This window comes from Neophocaena asiaeorientalis, unplaced genomic scaffold (assembly GCF_003031525.2).
Source record: "Neophocaena asiaeorientalis asiaeorientalis breed wild unplaced genomic scaffold, Neophocaena_asiaeorientalis_V1.1 scaffold491, whole genome shotgun sequence".
Lineage (NCBI taxonomy): Eukaryota > Metazoa > Chordata > Mammalia > Artiodactyla > Phocoenidae > Neophocaena > Neophocaena asiaeorientalis.
The window spans coordinates 580,105-598,009 of record NW_020185318.1 but is presented as its reverse complement, the minus strand read 5'-3'; the positions used below and the strand labels follow the sequence as shown (position 1 = coordinate 598,009).

Genomic DNA, 17,905 nt, shown 5'->3' with positions numbered 1-17,905 from the left:
ATAGACACCCCAGAACTACTGCCGCTTCTGTGTGTGCCTCTCCCCAACTCTAGCATCTGGTGGACCTGGGCAGACAGTATATAACACCCTTGTCTCTGCTTCCCCCCCCACCCCTGAAACTAGACTGTAGATGACTGGAGCACGAGTGGACATTTGACCCATCCTGAGTCAAACAGATCCTCACACTAGAGAATCTGAACAGAGAGGCAGATTTCATAGCCAGGATGGTGTCGGGCAATGAAGCAGTGGGGCAGATTGCATAGCCAGGGTGGTGTCGGGCAATGAAGCAGTGGGGCACTGGGAGTCGGGGGCAAGGTCGGGGTCATGGACACCGAGGCCACAGCTGAGGCCTGGCCTTGGCTGTGGGGGAACAGAACCGTGTGCTCTACAAAGGCCTAGTGCCCTTTAGAGAACCACAGTCTGAGGCCCCAGGGAGCAGAGAGACAGAGAAGCAGAGAGGAGTTGATCCCATGACCCCAGACATGCAGAGTGTCAGCCCTACCACTTTTCACTTCCTGCAGTTGTGCTGAGTGAAAATCCACTTTACACAGATCCTTTTTTCTTTAAGCTAACTTCACAGGGTTCTTGGTCTGGGCAACCAGATTATTGCCAAGCCAGAAATTTACACCAGAAGAGCAGCTGCAAACCACAAACCGTCAAAGAAAATGTTGGAACTGGCAGGGGAGGTGCATCAGGGAGTGATGAGTAGTGGGGATTCCTGCATCCCAAGTCTCCAGCAATGAAGTGGACAGGAAGCTCATTCATGTTCTGGGTGAGTTATATCATGAGAAACAGGCCTGGGGTTAACCCCTGGCTTACAACAGGGCCACCCCTAAAGGAATCCTTCAGGGCTGCATACAGAGGACGCTAGCACCAGCTGCAGACGAGGACTACTATAGTTTTTCAGCCCCATGACAGGAGAATCCTCCCCAGTCCCCAGTGGGCAGAACTGGGGACAGATCTGAACAGAGAACTTGTGCCACTGCCAAGGAGGCTAGTCAGCAACTTGACAGTGCCTGGAGGGTTTGCTGGTCTAGACCACTGACCACAGTATTTTGCCATCCTGAGATTTTCTCTCTCCCATCACCAGGATAACAGTGGGAGAGGAGTCTGGCTACAAAGCTCCTTGTGAATTCAGAAATGTAGAATAGAACATACCCCGATGTGAAATCAATTTTCAGAAGGAGAGGGTGAAAGGGGGAGGGGGAGGATGGTCTGCATCTCCCCCTCTGAAGACTAAGCTGTGTTGATGGGGGTTAAATGTATGGTTTAGCCCACAGGTGGAAACATGTTGAGGAGTCATACCTGGACCAGACTGAGACACAACTGGAGGAGCCCTGAACATTAACTGGGGACTGTGAACCTAGTCACTGAAGCTTTCATGGCCCTGACCCTAACTCTAACTCTGGGATATTTCTGCAGCAGCTGGATGTGACTCTGAGTTGTCTCCTTTGGGGGCAGATATACATAATCATTATCAGGATTTGGAGCCAGATCTCTAGCTAGTTATTAAAGGGCCTGCACTTGACAGAAACCTTGGGCTTATTTATATCCCTATAGAGTAGGATTTCACAGCTTCAGCACTCCTGACAGTTGGGGCTAGATTTCCAGAGGCTGTCCTGTGAATTGTAGGATGTTTGGCAGAATCCCTGGCCTCTACCCAGTAGATGCCAGTAGCACACCCCACACCCCCAGAAAATCGTGACAACCAAAAATGTCTCCACGTGTTGCCACATGTTCACTGGAGGGCAGAATCGCCCCTAATTGGGAACCATGGAGACAGTGAAATACTTAGGAGTAGTCGAGACAGGGGGAAGAGAGTTGCAAGGGGAGTGTGTTCAGCAGTGCTAAGGACTGCAGGGGGTGGGGCGCTAAGATGGGAGGTGAAAAGTGTTCACTGGGTCTGGCCATGTCTGATCTTTGAGCAGATCAGGGGAGTGGGGGGGCCGAAGACGGCAGAAGCCTAAGTGCAAAGACTGAGGAGTGAGTGAAAGTGAGGAAGTGCTCAGTGAAGGGGGGCTCTTCTTCAGGGACTTTTGACTGTGAAGGGAAGGAGTGAAGTAGGATACAGGACTGAGAGAGAGAGAGTACTTTTGAATATGGGAGAAACTTGGGCCATAGGGAAGGAGATAGCTGCAGAAATCTTGAAAACACAAGAAATATGTAAAAGAATGAAGTAGATCCTGCATACTGTATTGGAGGCATGTCCACTGCACTGTTCAATGAAAACAAATATGATGGCCAATTGTGTTTTTTTTGTGAAACAAAATCTCTCCCCACATTATTCATTATTCTGTGCGTGTATGTGATTTTTCTATACACACACACACACACACACACACACACACACACACACATATATATGTATTTATGTAAGCATAGAAATGTTCTGGAAAAAAACTTTTTTTTCCAGAAAAATGGAGTAGGGTAGGGGCAGTAGGATAGAGGGTTTTTACTTCTTTATATACTTCTTTGTTAGGAAAGTAAAACAATTAAATGTTTACAAATATACAAAACACAAGAAGAATTAATTTGCTGGCTTGGGTAGATTTAGAAAGGCCACCTCTTCCTTTGGGACAGGACGAGAAGAGAGCAGACACTGATCTCTGACGCGAAGGGATGAGAAACCAAGAGGGCTCCTGCCTGTGTGTCCCTTAGACTAGGGATCTGAGAGTGAGTAAGGAAAGGTCAGGGTGGGGGCTTCTGGACAATGGCACGTTTAGGAATAACTTCCATAAGTGGGGAATGGGGAAGGGGAAAGAAAAGATCATCTGGTTGCACAGAGGGCCCAGTTGGGCCCAAATGAAAGGAAACCAAAGGGCACTGCAACAAGAGCCTAGGAGGGGGCACTGGAAAGGAAGGTGAGTAGTTCCAGAAGGGGCGCCAGACACAAATCTCTATGTTACAGACTGTTTTCATAACTTTTTTTTTTCAGTAAATGATTCGGTTTGTTTGGATTTGGGTTTGATAGGATTAAGGGAAGATACTGACATTTTAATGATTTTGTGTATCACACCCAATATAAAGGTTTTTTTTCCCCTCCATACATCCAGAGGAAAGGAGTTAATAAAGTTAATTCCACTTCTACCACTGAATATCCTCAACAGATCCAACAGAGGTGATATGACTTGGCCTTTGAGCCCTTGTGCTTGCATGCATAGATGAGCAGCTCAAGAGTAAGACAGCTGTAAAAACGATGTTGCTGGAAGAAAGACCCAGCTTCAGTGGGCAAGTGAAGGGAATGGAAATTTCATAGGTGCCAATAGTTTGGTCAAAGTCATTGATTTTTATATCTAGAAAAATGGTAGTGAGCCTCTCTGGGCTTGAGATAATGACAAACAAAGTAGTGAAAGGGAATGAATAGCGAAGGTGTTTCTGTTGACCACTCTCTTTCAAATGACCTGTCCACACACTGGGCAGTCAAACATGGCTACACCTGTCTCTAAAGCAATGGAAAGTAAAAATAAGTCATATTTTATTTAGAAACAACAATGCTTTTCAATGTTTGTTTTATGTCATGTGGGATCAAAGTCGAAAGTTTGCCAGAGTGTTTATATAATACAACAAAACTACATAATAAGAAATTTCCCTAAATGTCTTAAAATTTAGAATTTTCTGTGACATTGCACCATGCTATAAAATACTGATGTTCCCAGCATCATTCTTTGCACTGTCATCTCATAATAAGTGCCTTCCTGCTGTTTCTATTGGTAAAATTTAACATATTAGAAAAAAAAAGATTTCATGCGACCAAATTAAAAATCCGCAGACCCTAATGATCTGAGGGTTACATCCAGTAAGTCAGTAACCCACATGTATGGAAAGCCTGCTCTATGCGTGTAGAAACTGTGTGAGGGGGTAGTCCAGGGGTAAGTTTTAGACCCAGTTAAAATGGAAGAGATAGACCAAAGAAAAGATAGGGAGGGAGGGAGGGAGGAAGGGGAGAGGGACTGCTCTCCTTTACAGGGAGTCAGAGAAAGGTGTTGGGAGGGGGCAGGGTAATGGGGCTGAAAAATAAAAAATGCATATGGCATCTCTATATTGCCTTAATATTGAAGAGTATGATCCAGTCTGGAAATGAGTGTGTGTAGATTCATGTTAATCTGTGTCTTGTTTTATTGAGATCAAGGCCCTGGAGTGGAACTACACATCACCATCCTACTTGGCTTTTCTCCGTTTCATAGCCATAGAGACTGTACCCACTGAACCTTAACCAGCTATCTTGCCAAGGTGGATCATTCTTCAGAGTGGCAAGAGAGTGGGGATGGCTCCATATGAATTCGTTCCCATCCCTGAGAAAACTAGTTGGAGTGCATGTTCTGACTGATAATGCTGAGGTCAGCAGCATCTCCTTTGTTATTAAGGGTAGAGTCATAGAAGGGAATTTACTCCCTTTAAATATTCCATTTTCTCCATGGAAACAGCACCTGTTAAAAACATGCATTATTATCTGACTGCATGTTAAGGTGCTCATTAGTTCTGTCCTTTATCTTATTTTCTAAGAATTGGTCGATGTGTTAAAGTCTCACATTCCAAAAATATATCTGAAACCTCTAAAAAGCAAGGGTTAGTTATTGCTATGTTCATATTTAGAAAAAAATGCCTTGATAAATGCAGGTTCCAGCCACACTGACCTCCCTGCTTTCCTCTGGACATAACCCATGTTTTACTGCATCCTTGCTCTGAACACTGCTTCATCTGCCTGGTAATTCCTCTACTATTGCCCCCTGTTTAGATCATCAAGAACCATCTCAAACACCATGATTCTATAAGTCAAAAGCTATTTTTCCTTACTCTCTACTACTACTTTATCTCCATCTTTCTTATAGCACTTTTCACTTCCTCTCATGTGTGATGGAATAAAAGACAGGAAGTTAGCATCGGCAGTTTTCCCCTTCTCCCTGCCCTCCAGAGATAATCCTCTTTTTGGCTGCAGGGGTCTCTCCAAATTCAGCAACTTCTATGGAGATTCTTGGTGTGCCAGATCAGTATCTGGGCTTTTAATGTGCAGAATAGGTGTAGGGAAGAAAGAGCTGAAAAATTGCAAGGAGTAATGCTAGTTTAATTAAATTATATTAGAACGGGGAACAAGAACTACTTGCAAGGAAAAAAAAGAAGTGACAGAAGACGAAAAAGGACAAAAAGAGGAAAAACTTGCAGGGGATGCATTCCAGGGTGAGTTTTTTAGTTGGGAATGAGAATGAGGAGTGATGAGAGAGGTTTCTGGGCAGCTGCCTTATGTAATAAATATTGAGCATGAAAGTAATGGGAAAAGATGATTTCAAATGTTGCCGGGGTAGGGGATACAGACTGGTTTCCCCTTGATGTTTTTCAAAGGACTACATTAAATACCTAAATATTCAAACTTTTAAAATTATGTTTATTTGCTGGACTGTTTCCTAGGATACAATTCTCTGATGAGCCATATGGGATCCTCTCTTTTACTTGAGTTATACTTGTTTGCTTGTAATTTGTATATATGTCCTAATTCCCCTTTAAATTTGTTAGGAGGCAGGAGCCCTGTCATTTGATTTTGCCTTTTTTGGTAGCTTTTATAGAATAGGTGCTCAGTAAATATTTGTTTAGTGAAAAATAGGTACCTGAGACCTGAAATGATATCAGCTGAAAAATATCACTTTTATTCAAAATAAACAAAATAATATAAAACTGTACTCAGGAAGGAATGCACTTCAATTTTCTACTTCTATGAAATACCTTTAGGGTAAATGGAGGGAAGTAGTTACATGCAATAAGTTCTTGAAAAACATAGCCATGTATTTATACACCTGATTATATTCATTCCAGTACTTTGTCACAGACTGATGTATATGCTTCTCTAATTGATTCATCGTGAATCTTATACCTTGCAGGTTTGGGAGTGAGAGTAAATGGACAAAAGAAAGCCAATTAAGGACATACGTCCAACAAGTTTCCTCCATCCCTTTTCTTTGGTAGCAAACAACTTTTAAGCACTTCTGTATAATGTTTGGAAACTGATAAATGATTGCAAAGGGTTTCACACTTTGTAAGACAAGTAGTCTGGTTTTTTAACTCTGGACATTTCTGCTTTAACTTGATCCTCACTTTTCATGAATTTAGGATCTCTATTTCACTGTCTTCTGTTGTCCACCTTTAATCAGTAGATTCCATCCTCATCTCCAGACAATACTGTACACCATGGAACCTGAAAACAGACGGAATCACAGAACTTTCTACAAACAGGAATTAACCATATCTCATTTGTTATGATATACAGATACAGGTACCTACAAAGAATAGTAAACATAGGTAATAAACAAAAAGACGGTAGAGAAAACTGATTATGTGCATGAGCTAGGTAGACCTGGGTTCAAGTCTTAGCTCCATTATTTACGAGCCGTGTATCACGGGACAAGTTCTTTAACCTCTATGAATATCAGTTTTATCACCTTCAATAATATGACCTACCTCATAGGGTTACTGAGGATTATCACAGTGTTTGCCATATAATAAGGGCTAAAAATCATAGATAGTAGTAACAACGGTAGTGGTAGTAAAAGTAGAAATAAGAGATAATGTGTTGAGTGCTTACTCTGTGTCAGCATTGGTGCTAAGTGCTTGTCAGCATTCCCTGAGGTAGACACTGTTATCCTTGCTCCTCTCCAGGCCTTCTCTTATCTCAGTTACTAGCACCATGATTCACTCAACTGCTTAAGTCAGAAACACTTGAGTCATACTTTACTCAACTATGTCTCCCGTTTCTCACATCCAGTGCATCAGTATGTCCTGGTGCTCATCCTTCAGTGCATATCTAGAACGCATTCACTTCTGCCCATCTCCAAGTTACCACCCCAATCCAAGCTTACCATCACATATCTGTTCAAATAACACAATTCCGTCCAAACTTTGTCTCCTTGTTTGTCTCTCTACAGTCCCTTCCCACCAGGGCAGCCAGAGTGATCTTTTTAAAGTGGAAATCTGATCATGTTACTCCCCAGTTTAAAACAAACAGACAAAATACAACATTCCCTTTGCCCCTGATTACTAAAAAAAATCAATTTTTATCCTAGACCACAATATGCAAAAGGATCTGGCCTCTGCCTGCCTCTCCAGCCTCATCCAGTACCATTTTCCTCCAGCTCACTGCACTCCATCCAGACTGGCCTTCTTTAGCTTCCTTGAATATAAAAAGCCTGTTCCTGTTTCATGACCTTTGCACTTGCTGTTCACTCTGACTGGAACACTGTTCCTATAGATCTTCACAAGGCTGGTTCCTTCCTTTCATGCATATCTCAGCTGATAAGTCCCTTTCTCTGGGAGGCCCTCTAGACCACTTAACCAAAAATGGCCTCCCAGTTACTCCTGCAACATGACCCTTCTATTTTTTTTTTATTCTCATCATACACATTACCCAATGTAGTCTTGTGAATTTGTTATTTGTATGTTTCCCCCACTCTAGAAGGTAATTTCCAGGAGAATAGGAACTTTAATCTGTTTTCTTTAATGCTACATACCAAACACCTAAAACAAGTGTTCAATGTATCTTAAGCTGAGTAAACAAATTAATCTTCATTTTCCAGGTTAGGAAAGCAAGGCACAGGTCACACAATTATAATATACCATCACTCCCTAGGTTAATGTTAGAGTTAGAATTTAGTAGTTCAGAGTTTGCCAACTGTGAATCCACTGGTTGAATCTGAGTAGGGACATTTTTGGGAGGAGAGCCCTGAAAATTTTTAAATTTGAGAAATTTCACATAATTATTCAGATTTAAAGTTTTTCTTTAAAAAATCAGAAGCTCTGGCAATATTTTGTCCTACATTCTTAAACGGTAAAAATAATTTATATCTGTCAGGCAGCTACCTGACTTTAACTGGAAAATAGCTCATTCATTCATTATTTATTTATTGAGTGTCTACTATGTGCCACACACTATTCTAGGCCCTTGAGATGTATTAGTGAACAACAACAACAAAAAGGCAAAGATCTCTGTTCTTAAGAACCTTACATTCTAGCATGGGGAACTAGACAAATAAAAACAATAAATATAATACATAAGTTATATATATTATATATATAATAAAAGGTGATAATTGCTATGGAAACAGAAAAAATAGAAGAAGGCAAGTATCAGTACAGAAGATGGGGACTGAGTGAAAGAGAACCTTAATATTACCAATAAGGTAGTCAAGGAAGGCCCACTGATAAGATTAGAATAGAAGAAATTATACAATTGAAGGAAATGAGGGAGTTGGTCACGTGAGTATAGAAGAGGAAAACATTCTAGACAGAGGGAAGAGCCAGTGAAAAAACCCTAAGGATGGAGTATACTTGACATGTTTGAAAAACAGCAAGGAGGTCAGAGAGGTTGGAGTAGAGTAAGCCAAAGAGATAAGAATGGGAAAGTAGTAGTTAGAATGGTACCAGGGACTAGATCACCTCCAGGGCCCTAGTAAGGACTTGGCTTTTATTCCAAATGAAATGAGAAGCCATTAGGAGGTCTTGAGCAGAACAGAACACAGACGTAGGTGCCTTATGTTTTTAAAAGACCACTCTGGGGCTTCCCTGGTGGTGCATCCCCCAAAAAAAAAAAAAAAAAAAGAATAGATTGAAGGGAGATGTGAGAAAGCAGAGAAATGAATTAGGAGTTTATTGTAACAAGAGAGATAAGAGACCTTGGCTTGGGCCAGCAGTGGTATGGAAGGCACGGATTATGCAATCCGCAAAATTCAAGGTGGTTAAGACCCTGTGGAATAACCCCTTGAACAATGGGAGATGGGAGCTGAGAAATAAATTGTTCCCCATTTCTCCTCCTGGATCATTTGTCACAATACCTTTCCTTCTCCCTGCCTCACTTTCCTTTTCCTTCACTCCTGTTTTTCTGGGATTACACTCCCTAAAACATATTAGCTTTTTGCCCCAGGGTTTACTTTCTAGGAACCAATGATAAGATAGGAGGAAGATCAGGAGTTCGGTTTTGGACATATTGGTTTTGACACAAGTGGAGTTGCTGAAAAGTCTGTTGGATAAAAAAGACTGCAGAGAGATCTGAGCTGGAAGGTATACATGTTGAAGTTACCAGTGTACAGATGGTATATAAAACTATAAGGCTGTATAAACAGGTTATGGAGGGAGGGAGCATGGGTAGAGATGAAAAAACCTAAGGACCAAGCCCTAAGGGCCCTCTAATATTAAGAGGTCAGGGGGAATATGAGGGGTCAGCAAAGGAACTTCAGAAAGGATAACTGATGAAATAAGAGGAAAACTAGGAGGGTGTGATTCTCTGGAACTCAGGTAAAGGACATATCAAAAAGAAGGGATGCTCAACTGTGCTAAACGTGCTGATCATGTAAAAAGTTTCCTTGCAATATGGCATAAAGCAAGTCCCGTGACTGTTGACTGAAATATAAGACTTGTTTAATAGATGCTACATAGGCACTTTTAAGTCAGGATCATTTAAGAGCCATCAAAATCAGGCAAAATTACAGTATACTTATATTTATTTCTTATTCTTTTTAATTATGGAACATTTCAAATATATTCAAAAATAAAAAATGTAATGAATCCTCATGTACTCATTGTACAGATTCAAAAATTAGCTATTGATACATACTACATTTCTTGTTTCAAATATCTCCAACTCCCCTCAATTCTTCTGGTAATGTTGTTTTGCTAGAGTAATAATCACTCAATGTGATGAATAGCAAAGCAAATGTCATGCCTCAGAACTGTGTAAATGCATTAAAGAACCCTTTAGAAGGAGTTTGTAAGGCAGTCAGATTTTGAGAACCTCATTTATTTCAATGATTACTAAAGACCAAAAATAGTTGGGTTATCTTCCTGTTTAAGAAGAGGGTTCCTTATTCCATTTACTTCATTGGAGAGGTAAATAGTCATGATAGTTTTGAACTTATGACTGATTCTCTGCACTTGGCCATCATCATCCCCAAACACACAGGTTTCTGCAGATATTCAATTATATTTAATCACTCTTTTCAAAATCTGTGAATTCAATTCAGGATTATAGGAATACACCTATCTTCATCCACAGCTTAAGTCACCCCTTGTTCCAAGTTGTTGAGAAAGTGATATGGGGGATTGTGTCAGATAAGATTACTCTCATCATTTTTATTCTACTAAGTGCCTCCACTGAAAAGATTTGAGTGGAAAGGGGAGTAGACAGTAATTCTTGGATTGGCACAGCTCTCAAAATATGACTCACTTCTCCACCATTCCTCTATCACTAACCCACCGACATGCTGAGAAATTCAAGTAATCACTCTTGAGACTGGCCAAAGAAAAACACAAAAATGAGTAATTGGCTACTGAAAGGTCACATACAGTAAACCTTTCTTGCTGTGACTTAAATGGGTGGAGCATATTACTAAATATTTCATAACTGCATTTTTAACCACACTGAAATCCATAGAGCAACTTTTAATGAGGTCGATAAAGCATAGAAAAATCATTCCATAATTACCTTAAAATAGTATCAAATTTGGGATTTTAGGTGACATAGACATTGCCAAATTCAGAGCCTTTTTCACTATAGATGTCACTCTCTTGCCATTCTGAAAGAGATTTCTATATCTCTGAGTTGACAAAAGACGGTTGCATCCTTTAGAACAGTGATTCCCAAATACTTTTTATCCTTACCAAGACACACATGAGGGATAATATTCAAAATTTCCCCCACCCCATCAGTCCCAATCGTTCCCTAAGACCTGCTGCACGAATAAAAGAGGTCGCCACCTATGCTTGCATCTAAGCCTCTGCTCAGTGGAATACCACTCTTTTCTCTTCTACTGATCTAGATGTGAGGTGAGAATTACTGACTTAGATGATATCTACAAAAAATACAAGTAAGGTCAATCTAATATATACTTGAAAGAGGGGGCCACCTATAGGAAAGGATTTCAGGGGCATTGGGAAATCCCCCTTGTGTATGAGGTATTACAAGGCTTTGTTTAAAAGCAAAATAGGCTGTCAGCTGAGCGGGCCTAGAAGCGACAATTCCCCAGTAGCAAAGAGCACACCTAGCACCCAAATTTTGGTGTCTAATATCATTCTTCATTAAAAGGAATCAAGGGTCCTTGGGAAAATGGCTGATTCTAGGACTGAGGGCAGGGAATATATAAGATAATCCTGGGGCTTCCCTGGTGGTGCAGTGGTTGAGAGTCCGCCTGCTGATGCAGGGGACACAGGTTCGTGCCCCGGTCCGGGAAGATCCCACATGCCACGGAGCGGCTGGACCCGTGAGCCATGGCCACTGAGCCTGCGCATCCGGAGCCTGTGCTCCGCAACGGGAGAGGCCACAACAGTGAGAAGTCCGCGTACCGCAAAGAAAAAAGTAAATAAGAAGATAAGCCTGGAACATCTTAGAGTGCTGAAATATAAGAAAATACTAAACAAACAAACAGACAACAACATAAAACAATGAGGAGATTATGTCAGAGGGACAGATGTACCAACTGAAAGAGCTCCCAGTGGTCAAAGGTGGATAAATTTGACCCAGAAAATACAATTGCATTGGATTATTACCCAATGTATAATATAAATATCCATGAGTCCATCGTGATATAAATAAATGATTGAATAAATAAATAAGTGGGAGAGAAAACCAAATATCTCATGCAGAAGAATTCTAAATAATTTTATGTAGATACTTTGGTCTTAATGAAGTGGAGCATAACTACCACTCCTTATGCATGGACTGTGAATAACTACTTTCTTCCAAAGAGGGCAGTTTGAAAAGGGAGTGAAGAAAGAACAACTTTATAGTGGAGAAAGACAAATACTATCTTGAGCCAGCTGATCAATATCAACAATGGAAAAGCATACTGATACTCCACATCCTTGTTATGATGTGATGAAAATACTATTGTATCTTTGTGTTCTTTCTCCCCAAAACACATTACCCCAGTATAAACATGAAAAAAAATCACATAGATCTCAATTGAGGGACATTCTACAAAATATCTGAATAGTACTACTCAAACTGTCAAGGTCATCAGAAACAAGGAGAGTCTGAGAAACCACCACGGCCAAAAGGAGCTTAAGGAGACACGAAGATCAAATGCAAGGGGGGGTATATCCCAGATGGAATCCTGGAACAGAAAAAGGGCATTAAGGAAAATCTGAGGAAGGCTGAATAAAATGTGGACTTTAGTTAATAATGATGTATCACTATTGGTATATTAGTTGTAACAAGTGTATCACAGTCATGGAAAATGTTAATACTAGGGGAATATGGGTGTAGGGCATACAGGAACTTTCTGTACTATCTTTGCAATAATTCTGTAAATCTAAAACTGTTCTAAAATTTAGAAGTGTATTTAAAAGCAAATTGGGAGTTTTAATTGCAGCACTTTTTATAGGGACAAAAGCACTGGAAACAAAGTATATGCACATCAATAATGAAATGATTGACTAAATTGTGGTATCATAGACTATTAAACAACACCGAATATTATGTACTTAAAAGGATGAGTGAGCTCTCTATCAATTGACTTGTAAATATTTCCACTATGTATTTTTAATAAGGAGAGAAAATGCATGGAAATATGTAACTCTCTTTTTATTTTGTAAAACAGTGAGGAGAAATCCCCATGTAGATATGCTTGTATAATTAAAAGAATAAGGGGAAGGTATGCAAGGATACACACTATATTGTTAGCATTTCTCAGGGTAGGGGAATGGGTGAGAGGAGAGGAAGGAAGAAAGGAGAGATAGCCAGACTGGGGAAATAAGCAGGGCAGGGGAAGTAAGCAGTAATTAATTCAATAATTCATTATAAGTATAGCACCTGTATATAGTAGGCTGATGCTCTACAAATAAAATTTTAAATTTGTGAAAACAAAACAAACAGAGCAAATGGAATAGGGGGAGGAAAAGAGATCTATTTTAGATTGGCAGGATTTAATGAGGGTGGGAATGAAGAGGGTGTAAGCAGGGAGAGAGTAGCAGCACTGTAAAGAACAGAGTGTCAGACAGTGGAACCGAATTACACCCACTTCTCATTTCTGCCAAGAGCTGTCCAAGGAGGTGAAAATACTGATTATTGCTAAGGGTGTGATCAGAATGATTGCTATTTTTGCCAATATCCTGGGGCTTTTGCCCACTGCAAAGAGACTAAACTTGCTCCCCCAACGCTTCCTCCCAATATACATACAAAAGTGATTCTTAGAGCATCAAGAAGGTTTTCTATTTATATACCACCTTGTTCTCCTGCCCTTTTGAACAATGAGGCCACACCAGGGGCCTCCAAGTGCTTTTGATGAAGAGGTGACATAGCTTTGGCATCAGACAAAGTCCACAGGAAACAAAAATGGAAGGGTCTGCATTTCCAAGAAGGTAAAATCAAACAGTAGAGTGCAGGTCCCTGGTGAGCAAGATCAGACACTTCTAAAATGGCAGTATTGAAGAGTGGTTTAAAGGTCACCTCAGCTACTTACTTCAACACCTAATGCAGTCTCTATCTGAGATTTGAGATCCTAGATCCTGACACTGGGATGGAGGGGGGAGGAAGGGCATACTGTGGAATCACTGGGGATAAAACAGACTGCTTTTCACTGTAAACTTCTTGCAAGTAGGAACTGTGTCTGTGGTATCTTCCCAGAATAGTATATAGGAACACAGGATGACCATGTGCTTACAGGGTCCCATGTTGAATATTTAGATACAATAGACTCAAATTCACATTGTAAATCCCATGAAGAATTTCACCAGAAGCATTTGAAGCTATTTTCCATCAATAAGAAAGGAAAGGCCCTGACCTAAATGATACTTTAGGTCATTTTCATAGCCAGATATGCAAAAACAATTTTTAATACAGATCTTCCTGTACTAACAATTGGAGTTATGTCCCGATAAACCCATAGTAAACTGAAAATATCTTAAGTCAAAAATGCATTTAATACACCTAACCTACCGAACATCATAGCTTAGCCTAGCCTACCTTAAATGTGGTCAGAACACTTACATTAGCCTGCAGTTGGGCAAAATTATCTAATTCAAAGTCTATTTTATAATAAAGTATGCATATTTCATGTAATTGATTGAATACTGTACTAAAAGTGAAAAATGGAATGGTTGTATGGGGACAGAGTGATTTTAAGTGTATCAGTTGTTTACCTCATGATCACTTGGCTGACTGGGAGCTGCAGTTTACTGCCTGCCACTGCCCAGCATTATAAGATAATATCATACCGCATACTGATAGCCTGGAAAAAGTTCAAAATCCAAAGTGAGGTTTCTACTGAATGTGTGTCACTTTTGCACCATCGTAAAGTTGCAAAATTCTAAGTCCAACCATAATTAAGTCAGGGACCATCTATATAAGACCCTGGAGCAGGGGTGGAGTTGGGAAATAAACGAATCACAAAATTTTCTGAATTAAATGAGAATACATAGTAAATGGGAATCTTATTTTATCAAAATGTGATAAGAACTTGCTATATTGTTCCAATAAATAATTAGAATTGAATTTATTGAAGCTTCACATGCACTGCAGCCTTTCAAGAATATATCCACTGTATAACATGAGGCACACCCATACACACTCCAGTCCCAAAGCAAGACTACCACCCATGACATTGAGCAGTTTTCACACAGCACTTACCTTAAAACACAAGTGTAGAATCCACTGTCTTGCGCCTCAGCTGAGTGAAACCATATTGAATCTTCCTCTTTGCTCATCCTGACCTCTGAAAAGATGATGGGCTCTTCCAAATCACCTTTGTTTTTGTACCACATCAGCCTGAGCCCAGTGCTCTGGGCCATGCTATAGTTGGTACGAATGTAACTGTAGAAAAGGGCACATTTCACTCGGACTGGTTCACCTGCCAAAGCCATATATGTCTTGAGATCCACTGACCAGTCAATGCAGCCATCCACTGAAAGAAAACCAGATTGGGCATGAGATGTAGTGAGCATTGTTGACAATAATGAGAAGAGCAACAATTATTGCCAACACATACTGAGGACTTGCTATGAGCTAGACACTGAGTCACACGCTTTACATAGATTACCTCATTCAATCTTCCCAGTGATCCTATGAGATAGATCAGTATCCTCCTTAGACCTGGACAAGCAGGATTCCTGCCCTAGCCCTGTGCCTTTGGGGTATTTCCAGTCCTCTGCAGTAAACTTTGGGTTGACTAGATCTTCCAAGGAGCTCCAGCACTCACGCCTATGGGGTTTTCCTGGGGCCCCACAGATAGATATCAATTCCAGTGGATCACTCCTGCCAGTCACGAGGCATCCACTTAATAGAATTTTGTGATATTGGATGGCTACAATGACACTGACATGTTGATTTTTGGCGACTCAAATTGTTTATATAGACAGGAGCCCCACAAAACAAAGATTTCCTTAGGACCCATATAGAGCCTAGGAGCAGTCCTGAGATTGACCCTTCTATTATTCTTATGTTATAGATGAGAAAACTGAGACACAGAAAAGTTCAGCAACTTTGCCTATGGACACAGAGCTAATAAGTGGTGGAAAACCAGTCTCTGATTCCCAAGACTCTGTTCTTAACCACTATCCTATACTGCCTCTGCCTGTAATTGTAACAGGAACCATTGTTTTATTTATTTGCCTTTGAGAAAGTAGATGCCTGGGTTGGAAGCAGTGGGTACCTAAAATGATTATTTGCCATTATCTACATGCCAGTTTTCCATGGTATGACCTACTAATAGCAGATATTTAATCACACTTCAGTTTCTTTTTATACCCTTAGATCTCCCTTGCTGCTCAGCTGGTGTGCGCTCATGGGAATATATTATATTAATGTCAAGTTTAATCAAATAATATTAGGTGGGTAAATCTACCATTAAAGAAGGACATATACAATAAATTCTCTCTTTTCCAGAAGGGTTGGAAATGAGACACTGTGGCTAATTTTATATGCTAATTTTATATGCTAATCAATACAATTAGCATAGTTATTCTACCTCCAATTGCTGATTTTCAAAGAATTTCATCAAATTGTGCTACATTATATTACTTGATTACCCTTTATAAAATAATCCTTTCATAAACTGTATAAACACTGTCATTTTAAAATTATATGTTTCGCTTATCATTCTGTGAACTGATCTGCTTCCTTTTTTAGATGTTGAGAACTCTGCAACCCAGTGCGTTTATCTTTTAACCTCAGTTGACAGGAAGCTCAGAGCTAAATGCAATGCTCAAGTGAAATAACTATCTTACCTCAGGATTTTGCTTTCTCTACATAAGGGGTTCTTGACCTGGGGTTCAAGGACACCCAGGGGCAGAGTGCCTGGAGAGACTTCAAGGTTGTGCCTATTTGCATAGCTATACTTTTCTGAAGAGATGTTCCACAGCTCTTTATCAGATCTTCAAAGGCGTCTATGGCCCAAGAAAGTTTTTGAACTCTGTGGTTTCTGATGTCTCTTTGTGACTTCATTTTTCACTGCCTTGCTGCATAGGAGCTTTTATTATAAGTTGCCTCAAATCCTCTTATAGTATGTGAAGTATTCATTAGAAATAAATCAATAACCAAATAAATAACTCATCCTAAATTTATAATGAAGGGCATTTGAACTTTGAGTACTCACAGGGCACCAGATTCATCACTATGAATTTTGATGACCACTGTGCACTGCTGAAGTCAAGAAGGTACATCTGAATTGGACTAAGTACGTACTGATATCTGGCTATCTCCTGGGGGGATTTTTTATTCACTCCCAAGTATCAGTTGTTTACCTGTCATTTGTCATTCTCACAACTGTCAAGAACAGAGAGGGGGAAATCTGCATTCGTTAAACTTTCTGGGTCATGGTAAATTACTGATGATACATCTCTGTATTAAATGCAATTTTAATATTTATTGTTTTATCATCTTTAAATTAATTTTATATTATTCCTTTTTAAGAATTATTTGTGATACTGTTCCCATGCATTAACACAACTGAGAGGAAACTGTTTTTTTTGAGAATATGTTTTTTCTCATAGCTTTATTTTAAAAGTTTGTTAATAGAAAGAAAATATGGGGATAAATTTTTTTTAAACTCCTTAATATTCCAGTTTTTGTTTTCTCCTAACCCTAAGATGCACAGCAAGTGTTTCTGAATTAACAAATTTGTCTTGGTGAAGTAGTTTCAAACCTCTATAACTACCTACTTGTTAGAAAAAAAAATCTGGAATTTTTTTTCATTTGCACACTAAATCCCCTTAGTTACTTCCCTCTAAACAATCTGTTGCATAATCTACACCTGTACAATGTTTAACAGGCTGGTTTATCCCATTAGTGACAGGACATGGCTGGTATAGAAAATAATCAAAAATCTGCTCCTGGGACACAACCATCATGTTCAAAGGCAGTTGAAGACATTTAACTGCCATTACAACTAGCTTTGTCATACGGAACTTGCGAGTACACTGAGAATTCATTTCCTTCTAGGTACTAGCTGAGCAAAATGTATTTGACTTAATAAATTTATGATTCCTTTTGTTCTGTTCCCTTGCTTTAGGTAGCAGAGAGGGAGTCTTTAGTTACAAAGTAGTCAATAGACAGAGAATAGATATTCAATAATAAGGACAACAATTTCCAAACGTTATTCCTTTATTCTTTTCTCTTAGTATAGTCATACCTCAGTATCTGCAGGGGATTGGTTTCAGGAGCCCCATGGATATTAACACCTGTGAATGCTCAAGTCCCTTATATAAAATGACTTAGTAGTAGCATATAACCTACATATACCTTCTGATATACTTTAAATCATCTCTAGATTACTTATAATAGCTAATACAATGTAAATGTGATGTAGTTGTAAATGCAATGTAAAAATTGCCAGTGTGCAGGAAATTCAAGTTTCTCTTTGTGAAACTTTCTGCAAATTTAAAAAATATTTTCCATCCATGGTTGGTTGAATCCAAGGATGTAGAACCTGCGAATATG

The 17,905-nt window shown here is 39.7% G+C and overlaps 1 protein-coding gene across 1 annotated transcript in view; it reads right to left on the bottom strand.

Moving 5' to 3' along the window:
• LOC112392146 (X-linked interleukin-1 receptor accessory protein-like 2) overlaps positions 1-16,411 on the bottom strand; it is a gene marked incomplete at its 3' end in the record, with an annotated part of 51,923 nt that extends 35,512 nt beyond the window's left edge. The window contains exons 1-2 of the mRNA XM_024733687.1: positions 16,306-16,411; positions 14,600-14,873 (exon numbers count right to left, since the gene is read on the bottom strand). Of these exons, the coding sequence (XP_024589455.1) occupies positions 14,600-14,873; positions 16,306-16,411 (380 nt within the window). The remainder of the gene's footprint in view (positions 1-14,599; positions 14,874-16,305) is intronic.
• Between the last annotated feature and the right edge of the window lie 1,494 nt (positions 16,412-17,905).